The sequence below is a fragment of the Astatotilapia calliptera genome, chromosome 14 (assembly GCF_964374335.1).
Source record: "Astatotilapia calliptera chromosome 14, fAstCal68.1, whole genome shotgun sequence".
In the NCBI taxonomy this organism is placed as follows: Eukaryota; Metazoa; Chordata; class Actinopteri; order Cichliformes; family Cichlidae; genus Astatotilapia; species Astatotilapia calliptera.
The window spans coordinates 23998904-24025219 of record NC_137435.1 but is presented as its reverse complement, the minus strand read 5'-3'; the positions used below and the strand labels follow the sequence as shown (position 1 = coordinate 24025219).

Here is a 26316-nt window from a genome sequence, read left to right as displayed (position 1 = left end):
CTTCGGGCCTGATCATTCACCCAAACAACAGGAAGAAGAGAGCTGATGGAGAAGGTCAGAGTTTCTACATCCTGCCCGTGGCTGGGAAATTATTTACAGATGCGTTGTTAAAGAGTGATCTGCTGCAGTTCTCCTCGGTGTGACGACCCGACGTTCTCTCTTTCCTCTTTTCTCCACCTTACTCCGACTTTGCCCATTCTTGAAATGAGATTTCATCTTGATCGTCTTGTCTTGTTAAATCAATAAAATAGAAGAGGATAAACATCTCTGCTCCACTCTGACCCTAAATAAAATTGTGCTCCCTCTTACTCCCTCTCTCTTCCATTCTATCTCCAGCAATCATAAGTACTTTCCCTGTCTGCCTCCTTTTCCTCCAAAGAAGACTGTGGGACTATTGTTTACAGCTACCTCTCAGCCTCCCCTGTGCCTGATAAGGACCTGAAGAGAGAATAAGATGGCTTTACTGGGGCTCTGTCAGCCACTGAGGTTTAATTACAAACTGCGCTGGTGACAGGAAAAGGCCTTTAAAGAGCGTTTGCTAAAGGTCAGAGGGTAGAGGACCTCAAATCTGTAGAGCAATACATATTTAATCGCCGGTGATCACGAGAGACATTTGTGTTTTGAAAATGGCCACAGTTGGATATTGTGACACTGTGCCGCGAATCGCAATTAACTCCGATTTCTCAGTGGTCACAGAGCAGACGTGCACGAGGTAAATTAGACAGCTCTAAAATAAAGACTGTGCCCTTAAAGAGTAATGCATCCCGCTGCGTACGGAGCCCTGCGTAAACATTCAAATGAATGTTTCGTGAGAATTTTATGAACCTTTCAATAAATAATGCAACAGCGACATGGTGTTGCAGGGTTTTCTTATCCAGCAGCTTTTGCGCTTCAAAAGGTTGTTCAGGTTTATTGAAAGGAGCGATGCGTTTCCTTGAAATTCATCAAGGTCGCCAGCACACAAAGCTTTGATTGGTTTGACAACAGGCTACTAAGTGACAGTGCAGTAGTCACTTTTGCACTAAATTAAACAATTAAGACAATTATGCACGAGGTGCAGTGTAATTAGAGGACACCAGGTACTCTTCAAAAAGCCATTTAGAAGCCTGAAGCACCAACAAAGACCAGGGCAACAACTCATTTCGTGCTGCAGTTGGTTTGAAACTATGAAAGATTCAACTTTGCATGTAACAGAGTGACATAAATGAGTTCTTTTTGCTCGTTCATGTTGAGTGATACAATTAGTGCACTTGCAATTCTTGATTGATGAAACACACTATTAGGGGCCCTGCTTTATCTCTCTGTGGATTCATGTATTTGGCAAAGGGTAACTTGTTGACACGTGTGGACTTGAGATGACAAAAAGCAGCCATTTGAATATGACAGTTATATTAGAGGGTATAATTAATAGATGAAACAGAGGGCAACACAGAAATCCAGGGTAACATGCTCAAGGGAGGTAGATGCTTACCAGAGAGGTCTCTGCCCACACCCAGCGCCAAGCCGTTTTTGATCCACAGGACGACGCCGTGATAGCCGGGGATACTGCACGGTAATGTCACAGGTTGGCCTGCCACCACCACCAGGTCCTGTGGCTGCTGGGAAAACATGGCCACTGTCCCTTAAAAAGCAAAAGAAAGAAAGGCAAAAAAGAAGGGGGATGGTTTAACCGTAAGCAGATTAAATCACTGCGCTATTTTTAATGTAAGCTAGTAAAGTGAAGAGGGCAAGAAAATGTTTACATCAAAAAAAAAGAAGGAAAGAGAGATGTTTTTATAAGCACCTGCTTTCAGCGCGCAAAATACCGAGTGAAGAGAGAGGAAGGCGTGCGGAATCACGTTGAAAGAAGCCTAAAGGGTGATATACAAATGTGGCACATCCTTTCAGTATTCATGATACTGAGGCAAGATACCGCGCATGCATCAGAGGTGTCAGTGCAGCAACAGGACTGAAGCACAGGCTAAGAGACAGCCGTCACAGTTCGGCTTGGTTCATTTATGAAGGATGTCACCGTACAGATGGGCTGGGCCCGTACACACCACAGCAGATAACACAATCTTGTCTGCCAACACAGGCTCTAGTGGCATATATTAACTGAAGCTCACACCCATGTAGTCCAACTGTGTGCGACTACTATTAGATGCACTCCTCTACTGCACGTTCAAGCGGAAAGTAGTGAGTAGTGAACTCCATTAGAGGCAGAGTGTGTTAATGGGGAGGCTGTTGTGTGTGTGTGTATGTCGCACGGGGGTAGAAAGGGGGGGTCAGAATGGAGGGTACAAAGTGGTACTGATGTGTAGTTCAAAACACTGGCAGGCTGCCGATCAACTTAAGCCTACACACACTGACACACATTCATACAGACGCCCTCAGACTGTTTTGGGAGCACAAACCGCAGCAAAGGTTTGAAAAGTGTTACTTGCTCTCTCGCTTTACTCAGTTTTGTTCACAGCGCTGTCTTATTTTCAGACTTCTGAGTTCAATTGTTTGGATTTGATTTTTCTAGCCCTTTTCTCCATTAGTGTCCTGGTTTTCGAATGTGCTGGCAAAAAGCCGGCATATTTTACAGACTGCTGCTTTTTGGGGGGTTTTAACGCCGAAAGGGGCTCACGCACACTCACACATGGACATGTTAGTCACATACAAATAAAAAAAGCTGACAGAAGAGTAGCATGTAGTCAATTACGATGATAAACAGAGCAAAGACTGTGTGGGACGTTAAAGAGCGTTTTCATCTCGCATCTCTGCATCGCGCTGCTTTCTTATGCTCGCTTTTATATTCAAAAAGAATTATTTATCCTTCAAGATTTCAAACCACAAACAAAGGGAGGACTGCTGTCGTACAAGAAACAGATTTTGAATTCAACTGAGGAATCCTGCAATCTTTCTTTTCACTTTAGAGCTGAATTTCTATGATGGATAACTCGTTGAAATTGTACTTTTTCATATTCATTCTTGCTCTCGCCTATGTACCCTGTCAAGGAATACACAATGCAGTACAGGGTTGCCTTTCGATATCCATCTATCACTAGCGCCATAACCGGAAAAGAAATGAAAATAATAATTAATGTATTCTTTCTCAAAACACGGAATGGGTTTTTCATCATCTTTCGACTCAACATTTTCTCTCTGGATCACGAGGCCCTTTGAAAAAAGCATGTAAGCCATGTGAGCCATGTGAGCCATATGCATTGCCCTTCAGATCAAGACATCTTCATTCAGCCTTTGCTGTGTTTCCATGTGTGGAACTTATCTTAGTGTTATTTTGCTACCCATTGAACACACAGATGAAGGACTCTAACATATAGACCACAACTGAACAGATCTACTGTCTTGTTCAGAAAAACCATTGTTAACAAAGGACATCACTGAATCTGATGAGCTATGGCATTACTGTTAAACCGACAACCTCAAGTCAATCAATTTACCTTTGGAAGGCTGGAAGCACACATAAAGTCACTCTTTCTACACGTCCCGTATAATCACTCGTGTCTCACATCTGTGGATGTAAGAATGTGGATTAAAGATTAGCCATGTCAGTTTGTTTTGTACAAAGAATTTAAATCTAAGGACTAGTTTTCCTAGAACTGCTACATGCAAACATCTGTATCTGAAAACAGTCTCTTTAAAGGTGTCATCAAAGGTGTGACTGCGCACCTCTCTCCCACACATGAGGTATGTATGATATGCCACCCATTACCGGTAGACTTACTTGAAGTTGTGTCTTCACTGAAGCACACCACACATTTTGAGTGTTAACATCAGCTGTAGCGGAAAATATGCTCACTGTACTAGTGTGTTGCTTAATTGGGAAAATTTCCACAAACAGAATGCGTTGTTAAATGTGCTCCTGTGGCTGTTTGATAGAGTCTGCCTCCCGGCATCACATTTTAACACACTGTGTAATCCATTCATTTAGAATATGTGGGTATGTCAAAGATCTATGCAGATAGACTTCAGGAGGACTCCCACCATGAGTCTGTAATCAAATGTCTCTGCCGGTGTTGTAGAAGTCATAACCCAGAAAACTGAAAATCATCTTGCATATTGGAGAAATCTCCATAGTTGAATTCTAACTTCTCAGTTAGGCAACAAATTTGTCTTCTAACAGAAATGTTTCCAGGTGACACAAATAAGTTATGGCCCAGCCGGTGACTTTTGAAGTTGCTAACCACTCATCAGTGGTGTTGAAAAATGAGTTCTAAGTCCAGACATTCCCTAAAACATTACAAAGGGACATTTAGAAACTTAGAATATCCAGAAACTTTCCCAGGGGACACATTCACAGTGTGTTTCTGCATTTAATATTTGTCTGTTTGCCTCTGTGTATTTGAAGATTGATTAAAAATAATAATTAATGAGTTCTTTCTTAAAAAACAGAATAGGTTCTTCATCATCTTTCAACTCAACATTTTCTCTCTGGATCACGAGGCCCTTTATAAAAAGCATGCACGCTGTGAGACTTTATCAGTTGATTAAAAATGTTTCTTAAACTATCGAGCACTGAGCACCTTCGGTCACTGTGATTGGATGAGTTCTTGTGTACTCACCTTGAGCACTCAAAGTACAACATGTCTCTACTGCACACACATTAGTTCTATCTAACATTCGGACACATTCACACCCTGATGAAGGTTCAGTATCTTGTCCGAGGATACTTTGACATGCAGACTGGAGCAGCCAGGGAACGAAACACCAACCTTCTGTTTAGTAGCCTTCTGAACCATAGCCATGACATAACCTGACCCAAGAGTGACAGAAAGTTCATTTGAATTTCATTTAATGTAACTTAAGTTAAAAACTTAAGTTCATTTCAAAAGCAAATGTCTGACATAAAACAAATTGGAGCACTAGGATAACATCACTGTGCATACCCAGTACATTAAAAAGTGTCAACCAGGGCTCATCTGTGTCGAGTTAAGCTGGAAGTGTCATGTGTTGCATGACAATGTAAAGACCGTTCAAAAGGACAATGCTGCAAACATGCATACTATCTAGCAGTCTGGGCCTAACACATGACGTAGCACATGCACCACTTTTGGATCTTGGTCTTAACTTAAAATGAATCTACAACACTTTGACATTGGAATACTAAATTGCTAAAATAACCCTTAACCTGAATGTGATTATTCTTGGCTTTAGCTTGAGCACACCTTAAACAACAAAACTGTTCTCCAGCAAAGACTGAAGAACAGATGGTTTTATTCTAAAAAAAAAAAACAACAACCCACAAACCCGTGGGAACTTGAATGCAATTTCAGCTTTGCTCATTTTAAATTAGGACTTGACACTCGAGACTTCATCCGTCTTTATTCAGAAGGTATTCTTTCAAAACATTTTCTTTTAAATGCTGCCACTGCAAAACTAGTGTCCTCAGAGGACCATCAAGCCAGCGATCAAGAGAACGTAGGACTTAACCGGCACCAGCCTGTACCTATCACTTAAGCAGTTAAAAAAAAGTGACCTCCTTCATTCAATTTAAAGCCTGGCTGGGTTTTGCAGCTAATGTGTCTTCATAAGGGAGCAGCAGCAATAGTGACATGGGATGATGTGTGTGGGTAGGCTGATGTGGCTGCATCTTATCATTCATCCATCCACTTTGCACCAAAAACACTCTTTGTCACATTTCCCAGAGGTATCCATCACCGGGGAATCACAGTGGTGGCAAAAAACCGAGCCACCAAAATCTACTTTGTCTTTATTTGCCTGGCATGTGCGTGTCAGAGCAACAACTTCTCTCCTCACTTGTTCATGAAGAATGCTTTCATAGCTAAAAAGTGCAATTAGTAATTAATCCCCTCACTTAACTCTTCATTCCTGACAGGAAAAAAAAGGAGGAGGGGGACCGGGCTCGGGTGCCCACAGAGCCAGAGATCCACATTACGGTAATAGAAGAAAAAAAAAAACAGTTTAGTCGAGAGCTTGCTCGAATAAATAAATAACTAAATACAATCAAATGGAAAAGAGTCTAGACATGCCAATTTGCTGTGAGTCAAATGGGTCTTGACTTCGGGGGTTAGGTTCTGTAAATGTGTGGGCACATAGAGCAGACACAGACACCTTTTGTCTGTCGCTAGAGACAACAGACAGCCCTATGGGTTTTTCTCACTCAGCAACGGTGAGCCTGTACTATGAATAGAGCTTAAGAAAATGAATAAAAAAAGTCAAGTACTTATTTGGTTTTCATATAATGTCTGAAACAATAAGTCACATAAAGAAGTGTTTTACAGCTCTTTAGTTTTGGCAAATTGAGCAGTTTGCTCAAATCATTCACATGAGCTATCCGCCTATTATCTCACATCCGCCTTTCGCTAAGCCAGCTCTGTCAACAAAAACTGAGATTGTTTCAGAGAAAGCAAAGCATTCCCTCTCAGCTCATCAATATTTATCCGCATTTAACGCATGTGGCGAAACATAAAGACGTTTTCAGCATTTTCATATCCTCATATTGTTATTCATCTTTTATACATTCGATGCAAAGTAAATTACAGTGTATGTTTACTCGCATGAAATGATTATGATTCATGCTTGTGATTGAATACCTTGCCTAAGAATGTGAGGCGGCCAGAGATCTTTTATAAGGACTGCTCAGTTGCTTCAAATGGTGTAAAAAAACACAGGTAGTCAAAAACATAGCATGGAGCCATATTCATAATGTGGACCGGCACTTTGCATCGCCTAATGTTGTCATTTCACTTCAGATAATTTGTTTACCATTGGACGGCTGCTGCATTTCCACACACTCCAGCACTATTTTCCCCTCAGTGCTAACTGCCCCCAATTTTATCGCTCTTTGCCAATCAGGCCTGGAAATTACCATTACGGACACACATCCGTGTACACACGCACGCACACAAACACACACACACACTTCAGAGAAATAATCAGCATGCTGTCTGTGTGGCATGTGGCCACACAGCACCAAAGCTTAGCCCAGGATCATTATCAAAAACTATTACCCCTCTGGCCTGGGCATTTTATACTAGCAATTTAGAAGCACAGGAGAGATTCGGAATATGGGGGAGTGTGTGAGTTACTCATATGTGTTGTTATTTGGTCGCCACTGACCACAGATTCTGCTGGTAGTTTCTGGTGGCATGGAAGTGGAAGAGCACTGGAAGGAGGAAAAGGTTTGAGTGAGCGTCTGAAGGATATGTTTTATCTTCTTCTCATGTGCTGTAGCTGCCATTACAGTCAGGTTGTTTGTTAGAAGGGTGACGAAAACGGGACTAAATTAAACGATTCTTATCGAGTGTATTCCCGTGACCACAAAAAAGAAGTACATTTTCTAAGCACATGACTGGATTTCCATTTTGCTGTTTTCGCAAAGCTCTGTGAATTATTGCTGAACACTTCAAAAGACTTTGTAGCTGCAGTCGTGAGTCACAAATCCACTGCAGTATTAATGCTGATTATCGAAATCTTTAGCTCTAGCAACTGAATTTAAAAAACAAACCTAAATATTCAAATACAATGTACTTCCATGTCCTCCTTCATCAGACACTGATTAGTCATAAACCCACAACTGGGCTCCATTCCTCTCACTTTCCACATAAATCTAATGGCAGTGGTATCTGCACTATAATTATCTCCAGCTTGAATATTATTTCAACAGTGCTGATATAGTATGACATCCGTCTTGCCCGCATCTACAAGAGTCCATTCCACGTTTGTGAAAATCACTGTTCGATTGGTGAAAAGTGAGTCCCGTATGATGGCTGAGAAAGCATTCTGACATTTGTGAAAAGAAAAACACACCCCAATTTTGGAGGTGTTAAAGCAATGTCGCTGCAAATGTGTGACAGAAACTTGGCAGGAAAAGTGCCAGCTAATTATCAAACATAACCAACCAAAGTTGCACGTCAATCAACTGTTCAATCGCTTCTAATCAAATTTATTCACAATACAATTCCTGAAGTTGCCCAGTGATTTTTGATTTGTTGCAAATGATCAGCGGCTTTGTAGGAGTTTAATTAGGCAATTACGAAGTCATTATAGATTTTGGCAGTCAGAATGCACCCTGTGCAAACTACCTCAAACCACACTGTACTACATTAGCGTCAATTTTAGTGCTAATTCTGCAGATGAAAGTTACTGAGAATGCATAGTTTTAGTTCCCTCCAAATAAATGTGTGAAAGTAGCGAGAAAGGTACAGTATGCAGATACAATGAAAAGGGTCACATCTACAGTCAATGAACAAGAGAAGTGCAACACCAATAATTTTTTAAAACTCGCTGCATTCTAAAAGAAATTGCATTCCTTGCGTTCTGAAAGGCAGAAAGGACACTGTGAACAAACATCTACTTTCAGAGAGGAGGGGAGCAGCAGGAATGACAAGGCCTCAAATATTTGCCTGAGTATCTATCATAAGCCTGCTCTGGGTGGGACATGATATTCACTGTAATAATGGGATTTTTTTTTCATCCCTGTTAGATGAAAACTGAAATTCAACTTTCTTTCAAGGTTTTACACCCAGGGTTTACACAAAATGCAACCTGTAGGCCAGTGGTTAGCCTTCGCGACATTCTGTGTGACTCACAAGCACAAGAAGGAAAGATGAAGCATCCACACTTCATGCTACGCCTTATGTCCACTATATGGACAACAGCATTGCGCCAAACTTCATAATCTTTGAATTCACCGCCACAAGTGACAAAAATCAAGAACCTTGCTTGATCGATCCGTCCCGAGTGAAAAATGGGTCAATTTAAAAAGCTGGCTGAATTAAAGTGTAGTACTGTAATAGGATGCCACCATTAACGAACAACTCTAGTGAAAAAAAAAAAGCCAGTGCAAACCACCATTCTCCAACCACACGTTTCACAAACACGAGCTAAACGTGTTCGTGGAATGCCATCAATCATACCCCTGCTCGTAAACTGGCGTGTCGTAGTGAAAACTTTGAAAACCCCCCTTTTTATACGAACTATGATATGAAATAACGCAGTATTTCTCAGAGTCATTAGGCTTGTCCTACACGGGCTACTTTACTAATATAAAAATGCGATCCCTCAGACGCAGCTGGCAACGTTACAACAATAGTAGCCAATGATGAATATTTCATAAAGCTCTATCAAGCCCATTAGAGGAGGCATATATTACTATCAATCTGTCTTCCTCATCAAAATGTTCAAATCCCCCTTTCCTGCCTGTCCACTTGTAAAACAAACACTGTATACAGACTGATAATACACTGGGCCTATCTACACTGTGATGCCTGCCATTACGAGTAAATTGTGTCTATGGGAATGCAAATTCATGAAGCAGGGAAGATAAACATCAGTGCTGCCGGAAGACTCTGCATTTATGCCCCCTCTCACACTGTGCATTAGTGGAGCATGACAGTTGCCAAGGCACAATCAAGATGTATCGCCCCCAGTGATGACTTCTAAAAATTACAAATGGCAACAGCGGGAAGGCCTTGCAGGAGCCCGCTTTATCATCAGCTACATGGCCAGAAGAAGTAAGATTTCATGGGCATCAGAAAGTGGAGTATCAGAGCCGACAAACCGCTTGTTAAATTTCTCAAGGCTTCATCTTTCCTGGCAGTCTGCATACAATAAGCTAGAAAAGTCATCCATGTAAAGCAAGCCGGGGGTCGTAAAGGTCGTCAAGGCTGCTTCCAAGCAGCCAGTGAGCATTCTGAAATGCCGCATAGCTAACAAAGCAGGGTGCTATACCTGTAAGATGTATATGAGATTCTGTATTTATATGTTCTGTAAACTCAAGACCTCGTCTGACCACTAATTGTAATTACTGTTATAAAACAAGTCCTGTGGGCTAGTTTCCAAGGTAACTACAGTTCAAAGAGAACAGTTCAAATATTCCAGTTAGCATAAATGCAACTGAACACCACATAACCCCCCCTACCCTGACTGGTATTGATTAAAAAGTGTGGGGAAATGGAGCGACTCACTTTGTGAACTGGACTACTTTTTTTAGCGTGCACTTTTGCATAATAGAAAGCAGGGACATAAAAGAGATGCAAATTAGTGAGGAAGATGGAGAAGAGAGGGAGTTTGTGAGTTCAGATGGGGCCTGATTGAACAGGAAGGGTCCCTTCTGTTTCTCTGCTCCATTATATCCTTTCTGTGTCCACTTTCCTCACTTCATGGCTTCCAGCCTCTTCACTACCCTCCTGTTACTAGAGTCTTTGTTAAAATGTTTGCTTTAAGAGCTCAGGGCCAGCCCTGTTATTGTCTTGTTGCTGACATAAAGATGTCGGAATATGGATATCGACACACTTGATGATTCATAAAGGATACTCCAGAGAAGGGACCGTGGAGGGTGTTCAGAGCAGGTGTACATTGGGATTGATCACATTCATTAAGGAATGATGAGTATTTGAAACAGACTCAGGTGGCTGATTTGATGGATGCGGTGTAGAGAAGGTCTTAGTCCAATAGGGCATACACTATATTTTGAGGCAGAGCCACATTTTTCTATTATACGATATGTCAAAGGAACAGAAAGCTGCATTAAGTTGTCTTTTGTCCAGCCATAACTCATATTTTGTCGGGCTGACAAGATAAAAGTGTACCTAGACTTTCAAGACTTATTTTAGTATTTTTATTTCTTTGAGTGTGATTAAATAAAGAGATAGGATCAAATTGCTTTCAAAATATAACCAAAGTGCATGGAACAGTGTGTCTCGGAGGTGTATAGGAAAGGTTTCCAATTAATTTAATTTATGTTATCCATGAAAACAAAAACCTAAAATGGTATTCATTCAGTTCAGATTTCTTGCCAATTGGGAAATAGATTTAACTTTATAACAGCAACTGTAAAATTATAGTTGGTTAACACATTCCACTTCAAGGCCCTAACCCCTATTAACAAGGATTAGGGGTTAGGATTTAGGGCTAGAACCTTTAATTGCACAACTTCAGTAACAAATAAATATGCACTGCTACTCTAAATGAGCACTCAAAGCACGTTTTACAACAACACTCATTCACACACATTCATACAAGCACCTTTTTGCATACCTAAGCGCCTTAGCTAGCATCTCTGAAGGATGCATCAGGGGAAAGTTGGGGTTTGATTATCTTGCCCAAGGGTACTTTGACATGCAGACTGCAGTAGACAGGGAATGGATCCACAGACCCTCAGATTGGTAGATGATGCTCTCTCTCTATATGTATTTTTTTTTCTTTTAGTTTACATCTATTCTAGTTTAGAAAAAAAAAACAAAGCAAAAAAGACATCTTTACAGAACAGGTGCATTGAGAAGAGGAGTTTCAAATGGTAAGATGCACCATAAATAAACCATACTCTGGGTTTTTTTTCCCATCCATGATAAAGCTCTCACAGAACAACAGCGAGGGCACTTTGAGCTGTTTACTCATTTCAGCATCCCACTGAAATGCACGCCATATCTGTCAAGGTAAGTCTCGCAATGCTGCGTTGTATATTTTCACTCACACTGTTCCCTCTCAACTTTGGAACACAGGCACCAACATTTTGTTCTTTTTGTGAGGAAACGTCGGGCTACACGAGGTGCTGTGTTAGGTAGCTCGCAGGATTAGCAAAAGGTTGAGTGTGATATGTGAAGAACATGGGGAAACATGGGATCAGCAAGTGTGCTTTAACCGCATCTTTCATCTACAAAAGATGCCTGTAAAGACAGGCAGGCAGATGTGGCTACTCCCACAACCCAATTCTGTGATGATAATAGAAATACTCTGAGGATGAGGGAATAAGCAGCAGTAAGTCACAGTGCTTAGTGGTAACTGATTTTCACAAACTTTGTTGTCTTGGCTTTGAAAAACTCTTTTAAAGGGAATGCAGACAGAGCCATAAACAACTGCCGATGTCACTGTTACTTTTCTGAAAGATTGTATTTATTTTCACTTGAATTTTAACAATCACCAATCTGGAATTGAAAGGGTATTCTGAAAAAAATATGCAGTCACATTAAAAGAGGCAATTTTACTGAGCTTTCTCTGACTCAGAATCCCCATTCGACACCCTCTAGACAGTGGAGACATCCATTTTCCTCTCATCGTCTTCAACTATTTGCTTCCCTTGGAGACAGCCTCATCTCATTCTTCTTCCCTGGCTGCTGTGACATTGAAAGAGACTCCTAATCAAAACATTTGTCTTTCTTTCAGCCTGCGCTCAGACCGGTGAATGAGAGCTGACACCAGAGGGAGACGTATTTGTCCCAATCAGGGCCTCATCTCTGTGTCACCGCCGGGCGAGTGTTTCATCTCGACAGGGCACTGATGAATCCACCACTTAGCCTTGATTTGGAGGAGCGGCTCGCCGCCGCCAAAGTGCCAGGTTAAATCACAGCGTCAGTGGCTCAGCCATGGCCATTACAGACAGCACAGGCATTCTACCTTTACCATAAATGCTTGGAAATGTTACAATAATGATCCCTGCCTTGTCTATTCTAAAGTGAGCTGTAATCATATTATTATAGTACATGGAAATGAGATTCTATTATAGCAGAATTTGTGTGTTTATGATTTCCCCATAAATGCTAATTATCATTAGGTTGTCGTACGTTTTCAATATCTTTTTTTATCTTAATTTAGGTAAATGCTGAGTTGCAGGATGTCTGTCTTTATACTGCAGGCAGTGAAAGGCTATGGCTTAAAAAACAGATATACCACATTTAGACACTTATTTAACAAAGCAGGCTGCATGTCATTAATGCCCCAACACCACATAACAAAGCTTAGTGAGGTAAGAGTTCAAGTGAGGAATGCTGATCTGTTGTGTCACTTTCAGGAGGAGGTGTTTGAAAAGGAGGGATCCGATATTTCGTAACATCCATATTCCCTCTTATCCATCGTGCCTACCTTGTGCAAATTTGAAAACAACTCGGCGGGTTTGATTTTCGAATGGACAACTACTGCCGGCTTGTTTGGCGTACTCAGTTTTTCCATTGCACAGTGTACAACTTAATTCCAATCTTGTTAGCAGAATGTACGGTGTCAGCAGCTCTAACCATTAAAGAGGGCGATTGGGATGAGTGGGATCAGTTAAACCAAACGTATTTCTGATACTGCAGCACTGTGTGCTACGTTAATGGGAAGGAAAAGCAAAAAATAAAAAATTGGGGAAAAGTGAAAAAAGCCTTGCCTTTTGTGTGTGTTGTGTGTAGTGAGAGACAGAGAGATGAGAGGCAGGATCCAGCTAGCTACAGTACCTGTCAGACAGAGTGGAATGTTGTTACAAGACAAGGGAGGAAAGGAAGCTTTATCAAGGTGTGCAGGATAACACTGACACGAGATAAGAGACCTGAGTAGGAACTACATTATGCCACACCTTCACTAAGAGAACTCTGTCAAGACACGAGTAAAGAGATCCATTTCAGTGTGGGAGCCACCATAATACTTAACTGCAGAAAGCCATTACCTTTCAAGTATACACTCTACCTTTAAGTGCATATAAGGCATTAAGCAGACACTCTATCCTGTAATTTCATTTGGATTCCCAAAGCCTTTCTTTGAAATCTGCCCTTAAATGGACAAAAAAATCTCATTTCCAGCATGCTGGACGCATCATTTTTAAAGTGCCTGGAAAGCTGTTGGGTGTTTTGAACTGGAATTTCACTTTTACAGGAGGGGTGATTTGCAGTGAGAAGACAAGACGAAGACCGTTCGCAAGGTCTTTCATCACGCTGGGGCCTCAACTTCGTGTCCTACAGCGTCCCCTAACCAACCGTTTCGTCACAAAGCCCCAAATGGGACCACAAAACGTCTCCCTTTGGACTTGCTTTCACACTGCCACTTTGTACACAACGCCATTTTCATGAAAATCCCTCAATCAAAGCTTAATTTGCATTTCAAAGTAGCACTTTACAGCTATGGTGAGGACATAAAATCACATCTGCCTTCAAATAAATAAATGGGAATTCAAAATGGTATAAAAAATGATATAAAAGCCAGAGCTGGCAGAAAACTAAGTTAGTCGTATTTCATGTCATTTACAGTACATTAGCAAATGCCATAAAATTGCACAGCTGTGCAGAATGCAGTAGTCCAACAATTTAGGAGACTTAAGGCAGCAATATAAATGTGATGGCGACAAGAGAAAAAGAGGTTTACCGGAAACTGTGGCGGAAAAAAAACATCGGAAACAGTTTCTTTTACTTTCACTTTTATTGTAACATTATAAGCAATTCAACGTCTTTAAAGGGCTGATGATGAAAACACTTAAACGGAAGTTAAAACTCTGTACTCCCATTTATTTCAACAGACCCTTCGTCATAGCAACAGACTCTAACCTTTACTGGATTTTCTGAAGGGGTTTTCTTTCAGATATTTGAAAGTTTCCATATGGACCAAAATAACTCTGGCTGTTGTAGTTATTGCTGTTACTTTTAAATAAGTGAGCAAGTTTATTATTTTTTCCCTATTGGTTTAATTGGGTTCACTCTATCTACTTTTACTGCTTGTGTGACAATCTGAAAAATTTGAGGTCATAAAAATCGAACTGGCTCACAAATGTTCAAGCACCACTTTATATTAGACTATAGATTCCCAGTTCCCAGATTTCACAAAACACTCTGGTTACTGAATATTGCAGACAATAGAGCAAGAACCACTCAGCTGAACAAATTATGTACCTCTACTTAGCACCTCTAAATATTATATATATATATATATATAAACCATCTGGCTTTAACACATGCTATAAATGTTCTCTAATACATAAACCAAACCATGGTTACCAAGGGCAGCAACTGAAAAAGCATTTCTACTGAAGAAGTACAAAACAACACCGAAAAACTTTAAACTCTCTCTCCTCATTTTAACCACAAACAGCAAGCCCGGCCAAGAGAACTGCTCCTTCGCACTGTTACAGAGAAATCAAGTGACCAGAAAGCGTAGTCTCCACTGTATCACAGGAATGGTTTGATACTGAAGCTCGGTACCTCTCATCTCGGGTTACTGTCTCTTAGCGCTCCTGGCCTCCCCTGGGGCACTTTGCCACATCCAACTCAGCATCCTGGTTACTAGACTGTGAAGTCTCAAGAAAGCTTTTTTTTTTTTAAAAACTACACCCCCCCACCCCCCATTTTTTTTCCACACCTCTTGAACTTTCTTGCCAACAGCATTGCCTGGAGGCATAATTCTGCTCCCAGTGGTAGGACAGCTTTGAACCCCCACGATCCTCTCATCACTACCTGCAACCCCCCCACCCAGCATTGTGTCTGTCTTTTGCTCTTTCTCGTTCTTCTAATTTGATGCCCGCTTTAACACTTGCCAGTTTTCATCCTTCTGCGCAGTTAAAGGCGTTAAGAAGTGTAGCTTTTTAAAAAAAAGAATAAACACTGCCTCTTCCACACTTTTAACTTTTAGCTGGGTGTTGATTTGATTTGACTAATGATTCTGTGTACGACAAGGACTTTACAGAGGTAGTCAATCTGTTTAGTGTAGGCCAGAAATGATTAAGTCCCTTTTTTTGTATGTGTCACTTCACCAAATTAGTCAGACTGGCTCCACAATCAATGATGAAGTGAGTGACTGAATAGTTCCTTTCACACTTTATGTCTCATTAACACCAGAGGAAAGAGGCAGGTTACTGCCAGTGACTCTTACTCACATTTAGCTCTAGTAGGAAAAGATGCAGCACTCAGACTGTTTCTCTCAAACAGTCAAGTATTTACAAAGGATTTACCAGATCAATGTATTTTAAGTTTTAATAAGCTATACAACAGTAGTAAAGCACAGCTAAAATAACATGCAAAACCTCAGTATTACCTGACTGGTTTAGGTTTATAAGAACTCAGATGGGCCTAAATAAATTCTGCACAGAAGAGGTAGGTAGCCAGTCTCTTAAAAAATCCTCCTCTATTACCCATAAATCCAAACTGCAGTGGTATGTAGTGAAATTATAGCTCAGGGAGAAGATCTACCACACTGTAAGCACAGAGAAACACCTTACACTATGGTATATTTGCTGTTTCTTAATTTGTGGATGACATAGAATTAAAAAAGTTTTGGCTTCCATTGTACAGTGTTGATTACCAATATAAACTTTGGATAACTACTATCATAACATGAATCAGTGAGTTACAGAGGAGGTGTTCCTATGAGGCTGCCAAATTTCCTAGCAACTATGTAATTAAATCTGAGTTATTATCTCATTACCTAAAACAGTCGCAACTACACGATACTTAGTTGAGCTGATGGGTCACTGTGGAAATTATTCTAGCTGTTACCTACTTATTATCTACTTATTATAAGTGTGATATAGCCAACAATGCACTATAATTTACCAAATATTTACAGATAAATAGTTTATAATTATGCTGTTCCAAATGGAAGAGTTACTCATAAGCTGGTAGAAAGAGTGGGAGAAAAAAACAAAACAAAACTGGATGACCAGAATGGGTTTTAGAGTGGGGAAACATGCTGAACTGCCTCCACTTAATGAGAGCTCATTGGGAATGTAGACTGTTACAGCCAGAATGCCAAGCATTAAAAGCAGTCATAAAAACTGGGCCATCTACCATAGAGTTCTCTCCAGAGACCAGCTATAAGTCATTATATCAAACGAGCTCCCATTTAAACCTGTTCATGATTCAGGGTAAGGTCCTCTCCATCTCTCCATTTAGTGCCCACGACTACTGGGTTATGGAGGCGTATCTTAAACTACTGTAAGTGGTGATGACATGGGTTGTAAACCAATTAGATACCCTCTTAACAAGCGGTGGTCACGGTCTTCTGCAGGTTTTACCGGGCCACTTATAGGCTCTTCTGCTCTTGCTTTTTGCCCGGTCACCAAACTGCCTCTATGACTCCAGCACAAGAGAAGCTACCCTCGGCTCTTACCCCTTGGCTCCCGTTGCCTAGGTAGTCGGAGCTTTTGTGCCACAGTTAGGCAAGAAGCCAGTCGCAAGCTAGAAAAATTCTACAAGGCATAGATGCAGTATGAGATGTGCACCCAATCATATATGATCTCAGAAAAACACAGAGATGACCGCCTATACAAATGGAGTGTCGCTTTCTGTAGTCACTAATGGAGATCATGTTGCACTATTAAAGTTCGGGTTAAGCGAGATTAGAATGGCTGCCACATAGTGACAGTCTGACCTTTAGTAAGCTAGTCCTCTCTGTGTGACTTCTCTCCTGTTGCCCTGCAGAACTGTGTGTCAATGCTTTACTTACAGAGGCTTGTACTGTGCCATAATCATTTGAAACATGAAGCTTTAAAAAAAAAATCAGCAAACATATAAGAATTCCCCCACACTTAAATTTATGAAACAGTGAAAAAACAATATCATCGTGTGGGAGCAAAACCTTCTTTTTGAGAGGGAAAAATCTGCTTGTATTAATCCTACACACACCACCGAAAATACCTTCAAAAGGAGCTATAACCGGACAGTTGCATGGAGAGGTTTGGATCCAAGTACTGTAGAAGCACATGTCAGTGAGTTTGTTTGCAATCAGCTGGAGTGAGTTGGACTGGCAGTGTGACGTGATGCCCTTTGGGATGATAAACATCTGATTCTGTTATGCTTTTGCAGGCAGTAAGCGTGTGCGCACAGTGAGTGTCAGTGCTACCTGTCAGGTGTGAATGAAAAATAGAGAAACAACTACTCCCAGGCAGTTTTAGACCTTACAAGATGCCAACTCTCTGCTGCACCTGGCTGCAGAGGAGCAATTAACATGTCACAACCTGAGCCTTCTGTCCCGAGCTTCCTCTGGCTCTGTCTAGCTCCCTGGGTGTCCATTTCTATCCTTCTCTCTATCTGGACCTTAGTTTTCACAGTTTCTTACCGCTGCTGCCATACTGTATGCAGCCCCAGAGGGGACTGAATAACCACGGCTAATTCTGCAGAGGTTGATAACAAGTGCCATAACTGTTCCCAATTAAAAGAACAGACCCGTGGACAACCTTGGACTGTAAAACCATAAATATGTAGTATAATACAATAGAAAAAAATTCATATCCATTACTAAAGATTAATGGCTGTTCACATACATAGTTGCCCAAACCATTAATGTTTAGTTTTAGCTTTAGCATGGGACAGTTTGACACTAAATAGCAAAAAGGTTTCTGCCAATGTTCTCATAAGTAACAGAAGGGAATAATAAACCAAATATCGACTGTTCTGATGGAAATAAAGGACATAAGCAGAGTGCATTAACATGCATCCCTGTAGTGACACCATTACGGCTGCCGTTCTTTAATACCCACATTTAACCTTGGCTCAAATAGTGCTGAATATGAATAACGGGCTGCAGGTGATAACCTGTGCGCCGGCGTTACCCTGTGTTAAAAATACCCTCAAATGCATTACCACGATAGACCAGTATGCATAATGTCTCCCCATTAATTTGCAGGTTCGTATTTTTTATGAATAATTATTGCTGGTATCACGGCATCTCCGCAGTAATGATATCGTCACGTGGGAGAACAAGCAGGGAGAAGTATCAGAGGAATGAGATGTGCAAGAATAATGGGGGCTGAGGCCACTGAAAACCTCCTTAAAGGAAGAATTAGTTATAGAAGTCAACGCCAACTAAGTTCCACTCCAACTGAAAAATACCTCCTAATCTCAGAAAATGTTTTAGAAAAAAGAAACCCCATACTCTTGACTATCGAAGCACACGCAGTAGTAATGTGGAATACTAAAAGCAACTGAGAAAAAAGGAAAAACGGCAACTTTTTCTGTGAATATGTGCGTGTTTTGGGTCAGCACAGCAGGATTTATTACCCAGCTGTTGGATGATATGCCTAATGATATACCAAATGTTACCACCATTAAGCCTGTTGCAGATGTACTAATTGATAAGTATTAATCCTGTTAGTTTGCGCTTTAGTTGCGCATGCATGCACGCACACACACAAAAAACCCTTCTTTTCTTCAAGCAGAAACTATTTGAGTTGTCATGTGGACTACAACAGATTGAAAAGTTCCAAAATAATGTTAAAGTTACTGATGGAAGCTATTGATTATGGAAGCAAACACCCAAACTTAATCAATGTATTTACTATGAAATATCAAATATAGCACAGAATAGCATCTACAGTCTAAAACTGAGCTCAAGCAGATGGTTGTTTTACCAATTTTATCTAGAGCGAAGGACAGATGCTAATGGCTGTTTACATTTATTCTCACAGTTGGCTCAAAGAAATAGAAATGATTTATTTCCATTTTTTTCTAATGGAAGACTATTAAAAATTGATGCTGATAACCCTGCAGAAATGTTGATCGAATAGCCTTCTTACCCGCAGTATATCTGCCAGCTGTCTCATCTCCGGGCAGCATGCATCAAAACCGGGTCTGACATGATGCAACTTTTCATCTGCAGGCTTCGGAGTCACATAGGTATAGATCAGGTCCTCTCCCTCTTTCTCTTTCTCTTTCTTCTGTCTGTCTGTATTCACGCTTTCTCTCTCTTTTTTCCTCCGAGCCCAAAGCATATAATTTGTCATCTGGAGAAATTGTTCCCCTCTCTCTTGCCATCATGGCGGAGCATATTTCCGTGATCTTGAGGATCAAGGGGTTTTCAATAAAAAGACTCTATATCATCCAGTGACCCTGGCTTCACGCGGCAAGGCTCCTAATGAGCCCTCAGCAAACGGGCTGATTTTTTCCTTGTCTGTGCCAATTGAGCTGTGACCCAGCTAAGGCCTTGCAAATCAAAGACATCTTCAGTCTACTCATTATTTACTTGTGACAGCTAGCAGGGAAACATGATTAAAGCAAGTCAAATGAAAAAGAGGGTAGAAAGGAAGAAACGGGACCATTTAGATATGTGAACCGATTTTTATCAAGCATTTGCTTGGCGGTGGAACACAGCTAAAGGTCACAGCTGCCAATTGCTCACAAAGAAAAAGCTGTTTATTACACTATTTTATATGTGCTGAAGATTTACACAAGCTGGGTACTGGAAAACTTTAATTAAGGTGTTCTTGCTTTAACGCTATAGGTGTGCTGTGTATACGAGCACACGGGCAACAAATATTTTCCAGTGGGTCTCTGAGGACGACTGGAAGGATGACTAAGCTGGGTCTGCGGCTCTATCCATCACTGCTGGGTTCGCACATCTCCCACACCTCTAACGTCTCCAAGAAGTCACTTTGTCCGTCACCGCTCTGTGTCACTTTGCTCAAGAACATTCCGGTCAGCTCACTCGACACGCGTTCCATACTGGCGATGATGAGTGTTTAGGAAAGTCATTACCCTTATCAAACAGTGGCACCCATGAATCAGCGACGCACACCTTCTAAAGAGTCGCAAAAAACAAGATCCCCCAGCCTACTGGGGACATTTTTTTCTTTTTACAAAGAAGGCATATCTGAGCCAGTTACACCAGATAATTAGAAAATACCAACCCAAAGATTTTTCTTGTCAATGAAAGTCTCCATTAGTAAAGTTCCCCGATGATCAGAAATTCTGAGATGTGTACTGGTTCAGAGCTTATGTGCCTCAAGAAAAATAAAGGAGCTGACAGTAGATTTTTATGTTATCAAAGTTCCACTGCTCGAGCATATGTTGGCACAGACAAACATAGTTGCCAGACACAATTTACCCATTAGAAGGAAGCTTTTAGATGTCAAGGCAACATGTCCTACAGGAAGTGATAGAACAGGTCTCAAGGGAACTTAGAGAGAGAGAGGAAAACTAAATCTAGCATGTCCCCACCAATGTGGAGAGGGCTTAATTAGGGTCTGGGCTTTTCATTAAGGCAGCCATTAAAGTCAGCATCATGTAGTCCAACACTGGCATGCCACAGTGGGGCACTTGAGCCATCACACACACAGACACACATGCACATGGATGCAGTCATGGCAGTTCTCATCCAGTGGACCTGAACAATATGCAGCGGGGCAAATTTCTTTCATTATAATTAATTAGAAAACCTTCCATCCCCGATACATATTGTATCCTCCACCCGTGTTTCTTAAACGCACAGAGACCATCCGTCATTCTGCCTTAATGTGTTTAGTTGCACCACACAAGGACAGGGGATTTTGATGAAATCATAAAGGACACTTAAATTGCCGTTACATGCAAGAGGGGATCCCATATATCACACCCCAGTGTGTGTTCATTTCTAGGAAATGACTCGGCCCCTATGCTGTAATAAATGGTTGAACACTTCCTCCATCTCCTTTTCTCCACCTCATAAATATGAAAAATATGGGAAGACGGTAGCAGGCGGTCTTGCTGCAACTTTATCATGTTGGGAAATAATCACTTCCTTTTGTTTTGTTTCCCCTAATGATAAACAAAACATCTTGGCGCAAAAAAATCATAATCTTCGCTAAATGCATTGGGAAAACGCAGCGATGGAGTACAATGTGATTTTGCTCAGTGTCAGTTTAAGCTGAGCCACTGTCTCGCTTTCTGCCAGCCTGCTTTCCATTCTTTCCAGTCAACTGATCTCTAAACCGTTTGTTAGCCTCTCCATGCAGGGACTGCACAAGTCATCCCATGAAGGGATTGGGAAGATGGGAAGACAGCAAGGAAGAAAAACAAGTGAGTGAGGGAGAGATAAACTCATCTCTGATCTTAAGTGACAATTTGACTAGGCATTTTGCCAGGAGAACGCCGTACTGATGAAAGAGTGCATAAATAAAGGATGCAGCGAAGATGTCAGGCAGGCACAGAAGAGTGGAATAGACAGAAAGGGAAAGAGAATGGGGGGAAAAAGACAGGGAGGGATAGTGAACCATTTGGACACCTCTGGCTAGACTCCCCCTCGCCCATTACGCCGTCTGGATCTGACTTCACATGCTATTAGAAGCAGTGTAAATCAGCAATTAGGTGCACAAATGAAGAAATGTCAGCAATTACCTGGAGCACAACAGGCCAGCAGACCTTGCCATGGTGCATTCCAGCACAGCCAGGATCCCTTGTCTTACAGCCAGTCAACCACCCACAGAGGTATGTGCACACACACACACACACACACATTCTCCAAGCGTGTCCCACGTGCACACGCACCCACGTGGGCTGCCACTCACTGTTTAGCTGAGCAATTCCTGACTGGTTCTGGCATCGGGATGACACTGAGCTATGTGGCTCAATTAGACAACTTGTTTTATTTTATGGTAAGAATGACAACCGTTCACTCTGGAAGAGACAAAATGTTTTCTCATTTCTGCAGAACTACAAATCTCAGTCAAGTAAAATGTTTAGCGAGCCAGAGAGGCAGTGGTGATTTCCTTCATTATTAGAATAGTGAACGAAAACTAAACATACTGTACATGAAAATTACACAGCGATAAGGGCTCATTAATTTGCAGAAGCTAAGGCTCTCTGTTCATGAAGGTGTTTATTATTGTTATTATCCTTTCTTTCATCACATTTTTATAATTTCTGAAGGGGGGTGGGGGTGCAATATTGTAAAATCAGACCATTTTGCAGCACCTTCAACACGGTTGTTCTAATTATGCAGCTACCATAACGGAGCCATCTCTAATCTGGCCTATCAGATATCCTGCAAATACCAAATACCACTCCACCATCCCCCATCTCCCTCCACCACTAACCCCATCCCTACTCCGTGCACGCACGCCTGCACACAGCACAGACGCACGTGCATTCTGGCCCTGCACCCTCACCTCACGCCTTCAAAGTCAAAGACATTTACGCTGTGGCGATAAGATCGGCCATAAAGATGCGGGACAGTAGATTATTCCATGTCTGGGTGTTTGTTTGCCAGTGTGAACGGCAGGGTGATGGGAGCGCTCATCTTGCAGATGCAGTACCCTCTGGGAATCTGCTTACTCCAAGTTATTAAAGCAAACATCTACATTAGCCAAAGGGAACCTTTTGTGTGAGTTGATGCTCTCCGTATTCTTCGTATCCGAGAAGTACAGCGGTGACATAAACATTCAGCATTTGCACTGCACACAACCGAGCATTCTGAGTTTCACTGACCTCTGTGTTTTGCTGCATTTACCTAAGCTTTTTAACCCCTCCCCCCAATAGCCTCCTTGGTGATTTGCTTGGTAATTAGATATATTCCCAGTGTTCTGCACGAGCGCTAAATGTCATTATACACCTCATATACAGTAGCTTCTTCCTCTGAGCTATGTAACACATTATAATGAATAACATTTTTTATTCCCATTCAACCATTATCTACAATGTCCACCTTCACGACACAACGCACACACACACTCCTCTTGCCATACTAGCACCTGGTCCACACTGACATTTTAGGTTCAGAGTAGTGTGATACCAGAGGCGCTATACGGGCAAATTAAAGTGACACCAATTTGCTCCTGTAACCCTAGGTCACCATGCGTTTGTCTGGGGAGAAAAAGTGTTAAGTTAAAACATTAGTTACGTAAAAAAGTAACATCCCAAGAGGGATGAGCATGAGGCTTATTGAGTAGACAGAAAGTGTAAGATAATGATACACACTAATTTGTGATTAATTCAATGTGTGTTAGCATTTTACAGGGCGTACTGTGTGATACCTTATAATCTGTGTGCGTACATGAAGTCTAGCTTCTGTTACAACAACGTAAAAGAAGTTATGAGGGGAAAGTGAAAAACTTGTTGACTGTCTGTCTGCAGCACCTGTCTCCCGCTAAAATTCCAGATGCTTTATAAGTAGCAGAAAGCTGGAGGGGTTTAAAGATGCTGAAGATACTTGGAAAGACGGGGCAGACAGCAATCATGCTGCTGAAGGCAAAAGCTCTCTGCACAGAGATGCATTTTTCAGGCCAAGCCTGGCAGCAAGTTTGCACTGCAGACCCCCCCCCCCCAAAACGCATGACAGACGTGACATAAAAAAAAGCAAGAACCATTTCCCAGATGGAATACAAGAACATGCCATGTGAGTCCTGTTATGAAAGGCATGGAATGATTTTTTCCCCCCAAAAATAAAACCGTCCATCTAAGCAGAGTTTATATTCTTGCTACATCTCCGCTCACATACGCACAAACTCAGCTGAGTAAGCACAGATGCCTGAACGACTTTTTACCTTTGCCCAACTTCTTTTTTTTTTTTATTCCTCTTGCCAGATGCTGTTTGTCTTCAAACCTCATGCTTATGGTATCTGGGGCCATCTCAGCAACCCTGCAGTAGAATTATGCAGTGCTGGGTTTACAGCGGTGTGTGGGAAGGATTAATGTGACAGAGCCTCCCCAATGTGCCACAAAACCATCATCTTTAGCTCTGGCAGCAAGAAACACACACAAAGGGGGTTAGTAAAGATGAGCTAACTGGCTGGCTGCTATCTACCACAAACCCCCCACAACTAAAACAGGGCTTTGTATGCTAATGAAACTCTGCAGATCAGCAATGGCAGGAAGGAGAAAAATGTGCAAGGCATTAAATCGTTTCTGTGGTAGCATTAAAGAATAATAATAATGGAGAACATTGAGACGTCTCTGGTTATTGATGTGTCTTTTATGACAGACCTCTATTGAAGAGAGTGTGACACTAATGTCTGCCCTGTGGCAGGAAGAGAAGGGGCATTAGAGGCAGCGGCCGCTGTTCATTTATTTGCATGAGGGAGAGAAAAAAAGAGCGCTTTGTCAAAACACATATGCAGTAATAATTTCAAAATCCAATTTAGCCCCTTTATGAGACTTGGAAGTATATATCAACAATACACCAGAATTTACACGCAATTCAGTGTTATCATTTCAAGTTTTTTTTTTTCATTTTATAGATGTCTGCTCAAATGGTTTTAGAGATTGGAAGAGATGAAATACTTATCAAGCTGGCTGGAGGGAGAAGACATCTTATATTGCAGCAGTTTTTCTTCAAAGCGCCCGTGGCCTGATTGTAGCAGAGTTTAGTTCGAGAAGACTCACGCCCCAGGTGCCACGGTGTGACAGTTGGGCTCAGATGGATCTAAACCACCATTTGCAGCATTGGCAGCACTTTGCTTCCATATGCTGTGAAGTGGGCAGGCAATGTGGGACACTCAGCTGGCCATGCGGAGTGGGTCAGGGGGACAGGGTCCTTTGCCCAAGGCTGTCTAGGGATTTGCTGTGTCTTTGTGTGTTTTTTCTGCGTGGGTCTGGGATGATGCTGATAACATGGGAGCTCACGTTAGTCAAACAGTGGACAGAGATACTAGAAAGACACAAATCATCACTAATGTGGCGGCTAGAGTTGCCCGACTAGACCCTAATGTGAAAATATCCCACACGGGTATAAAATAAAGCTTCTATTTTGAAATTCACACATCATATTAGTCCCTCTTCTTTTACATTTCCTTTTATTTTATTTTTAGAGCTGCTGCTATGATTCAATAAGTTCCCACAGAAGACGACCTTGCCATGCAACAAATGTTCAGTGACACCAGCGATACGTACAAGCAAATGAATATGAATCTCTTTATGTGGCTCAAATAGGAGCTGTTTTATCACTTTAGTTAAACACTTATTGATCAAATTAGCTCACAGGAAATGAATAAGGATGGATCCCATTACTTTTTTCAGCATCCACAAGGGATGGCTGCCAAGCTACAAATACAGAAAGATGCTAAACTGTTTCTGCTTTGCTTGTGCCACTATTATGCAGGGATAAAACAAAAAACAACAAAATGCCATGATAACAGGGTGTTGACAAAAAGTGATGTAAGATTCAGGCAATTACACTGATCTCTAGTAAAAATCGAATCATCCCCCTCCATAGGAATCAGTTAGAGCGGACACAATGTCACACTGGAGATTGAAATCAGCCTAACTTTGCTTCTCACCTCTCCCACTCGGTCAGCAAGCATGTAGTGTTACACAGCAGAAACCTACAATAACATGTGTTTAGATATCATTTTGATCCATCCCTATCATTCTTTCCCTCTCTGCAGCTTCATAGTGTATTCTGACACTGAGGTCCTCAAACGGTCAGCTTTGCTTCTATTTCAGTTTCACTTTTTTCATCCTCTTTCTGTGCGCTGCGCTACTTAAATTTCCAGAACTCCACCTGACTGACCCCACCCAGCACCTAAGGCCTGCCTGAGCAAGGAACCTCCGGCAGATCTCCACGTGCTGTACATGATTCGCCAAATGTGTTTGTGCTTTCCTCTGAGGGTGAGGGTAATGGAATAGCATCTTCCTGAGGCGATGGCTGAGCGCAGAGATGCTAGAGAGCATCGTTAAAAGCATATGAGCATACTCATAAGAGAGAGAGGCCAGGCTGCTCAGGAAAGGGCAAGCTTTTACAGGGACAACCTTTGGCTACAAGTGCAAGCAATCAACAATCAGCATCTTTTCTTTGTCCGAGGCTCTCAAGAATTCCTTTTTTTTTTTCTTATTTGTACTTTATTTTTGCTTCGCTCTCGGTGTCCCTCTGAAGTTTGTTGAATTTTCCTGTCACATGGCCGTGACAAAATGTTGAAGCAGAAGGTCAAAAGTCTCTAATAGGTTG

The 26316-nt window shown here is 41.6% G+C and overlaps 1 protein-coding gene across 14 annotated transcripts in view; it reads right to left on the bottom strand.

Annotated features, from left to right (window-relative positions):
- Positions 1-26316, bottom strand: part of kirrel3b (kirre like nephrin family adhesion molecule 3b) — a 160219-nt gene that overhangs the window by 62895 nt on the left and 71008 nt on the right. For all 14 annotated transcript variants that reach the window (XM_026192359.2, XM_026192360.2, XM_026192364.2 and 11 more), the window contains exon 3: positions 1472-1621. In XM_026192359.2, coding sequence (XP_026048144.1) covers positions 1472-1621 — 150 coding nt within the window. The remainder of the gene's footprint in view (positions 1-1471; positions 1622-26316) is intronic.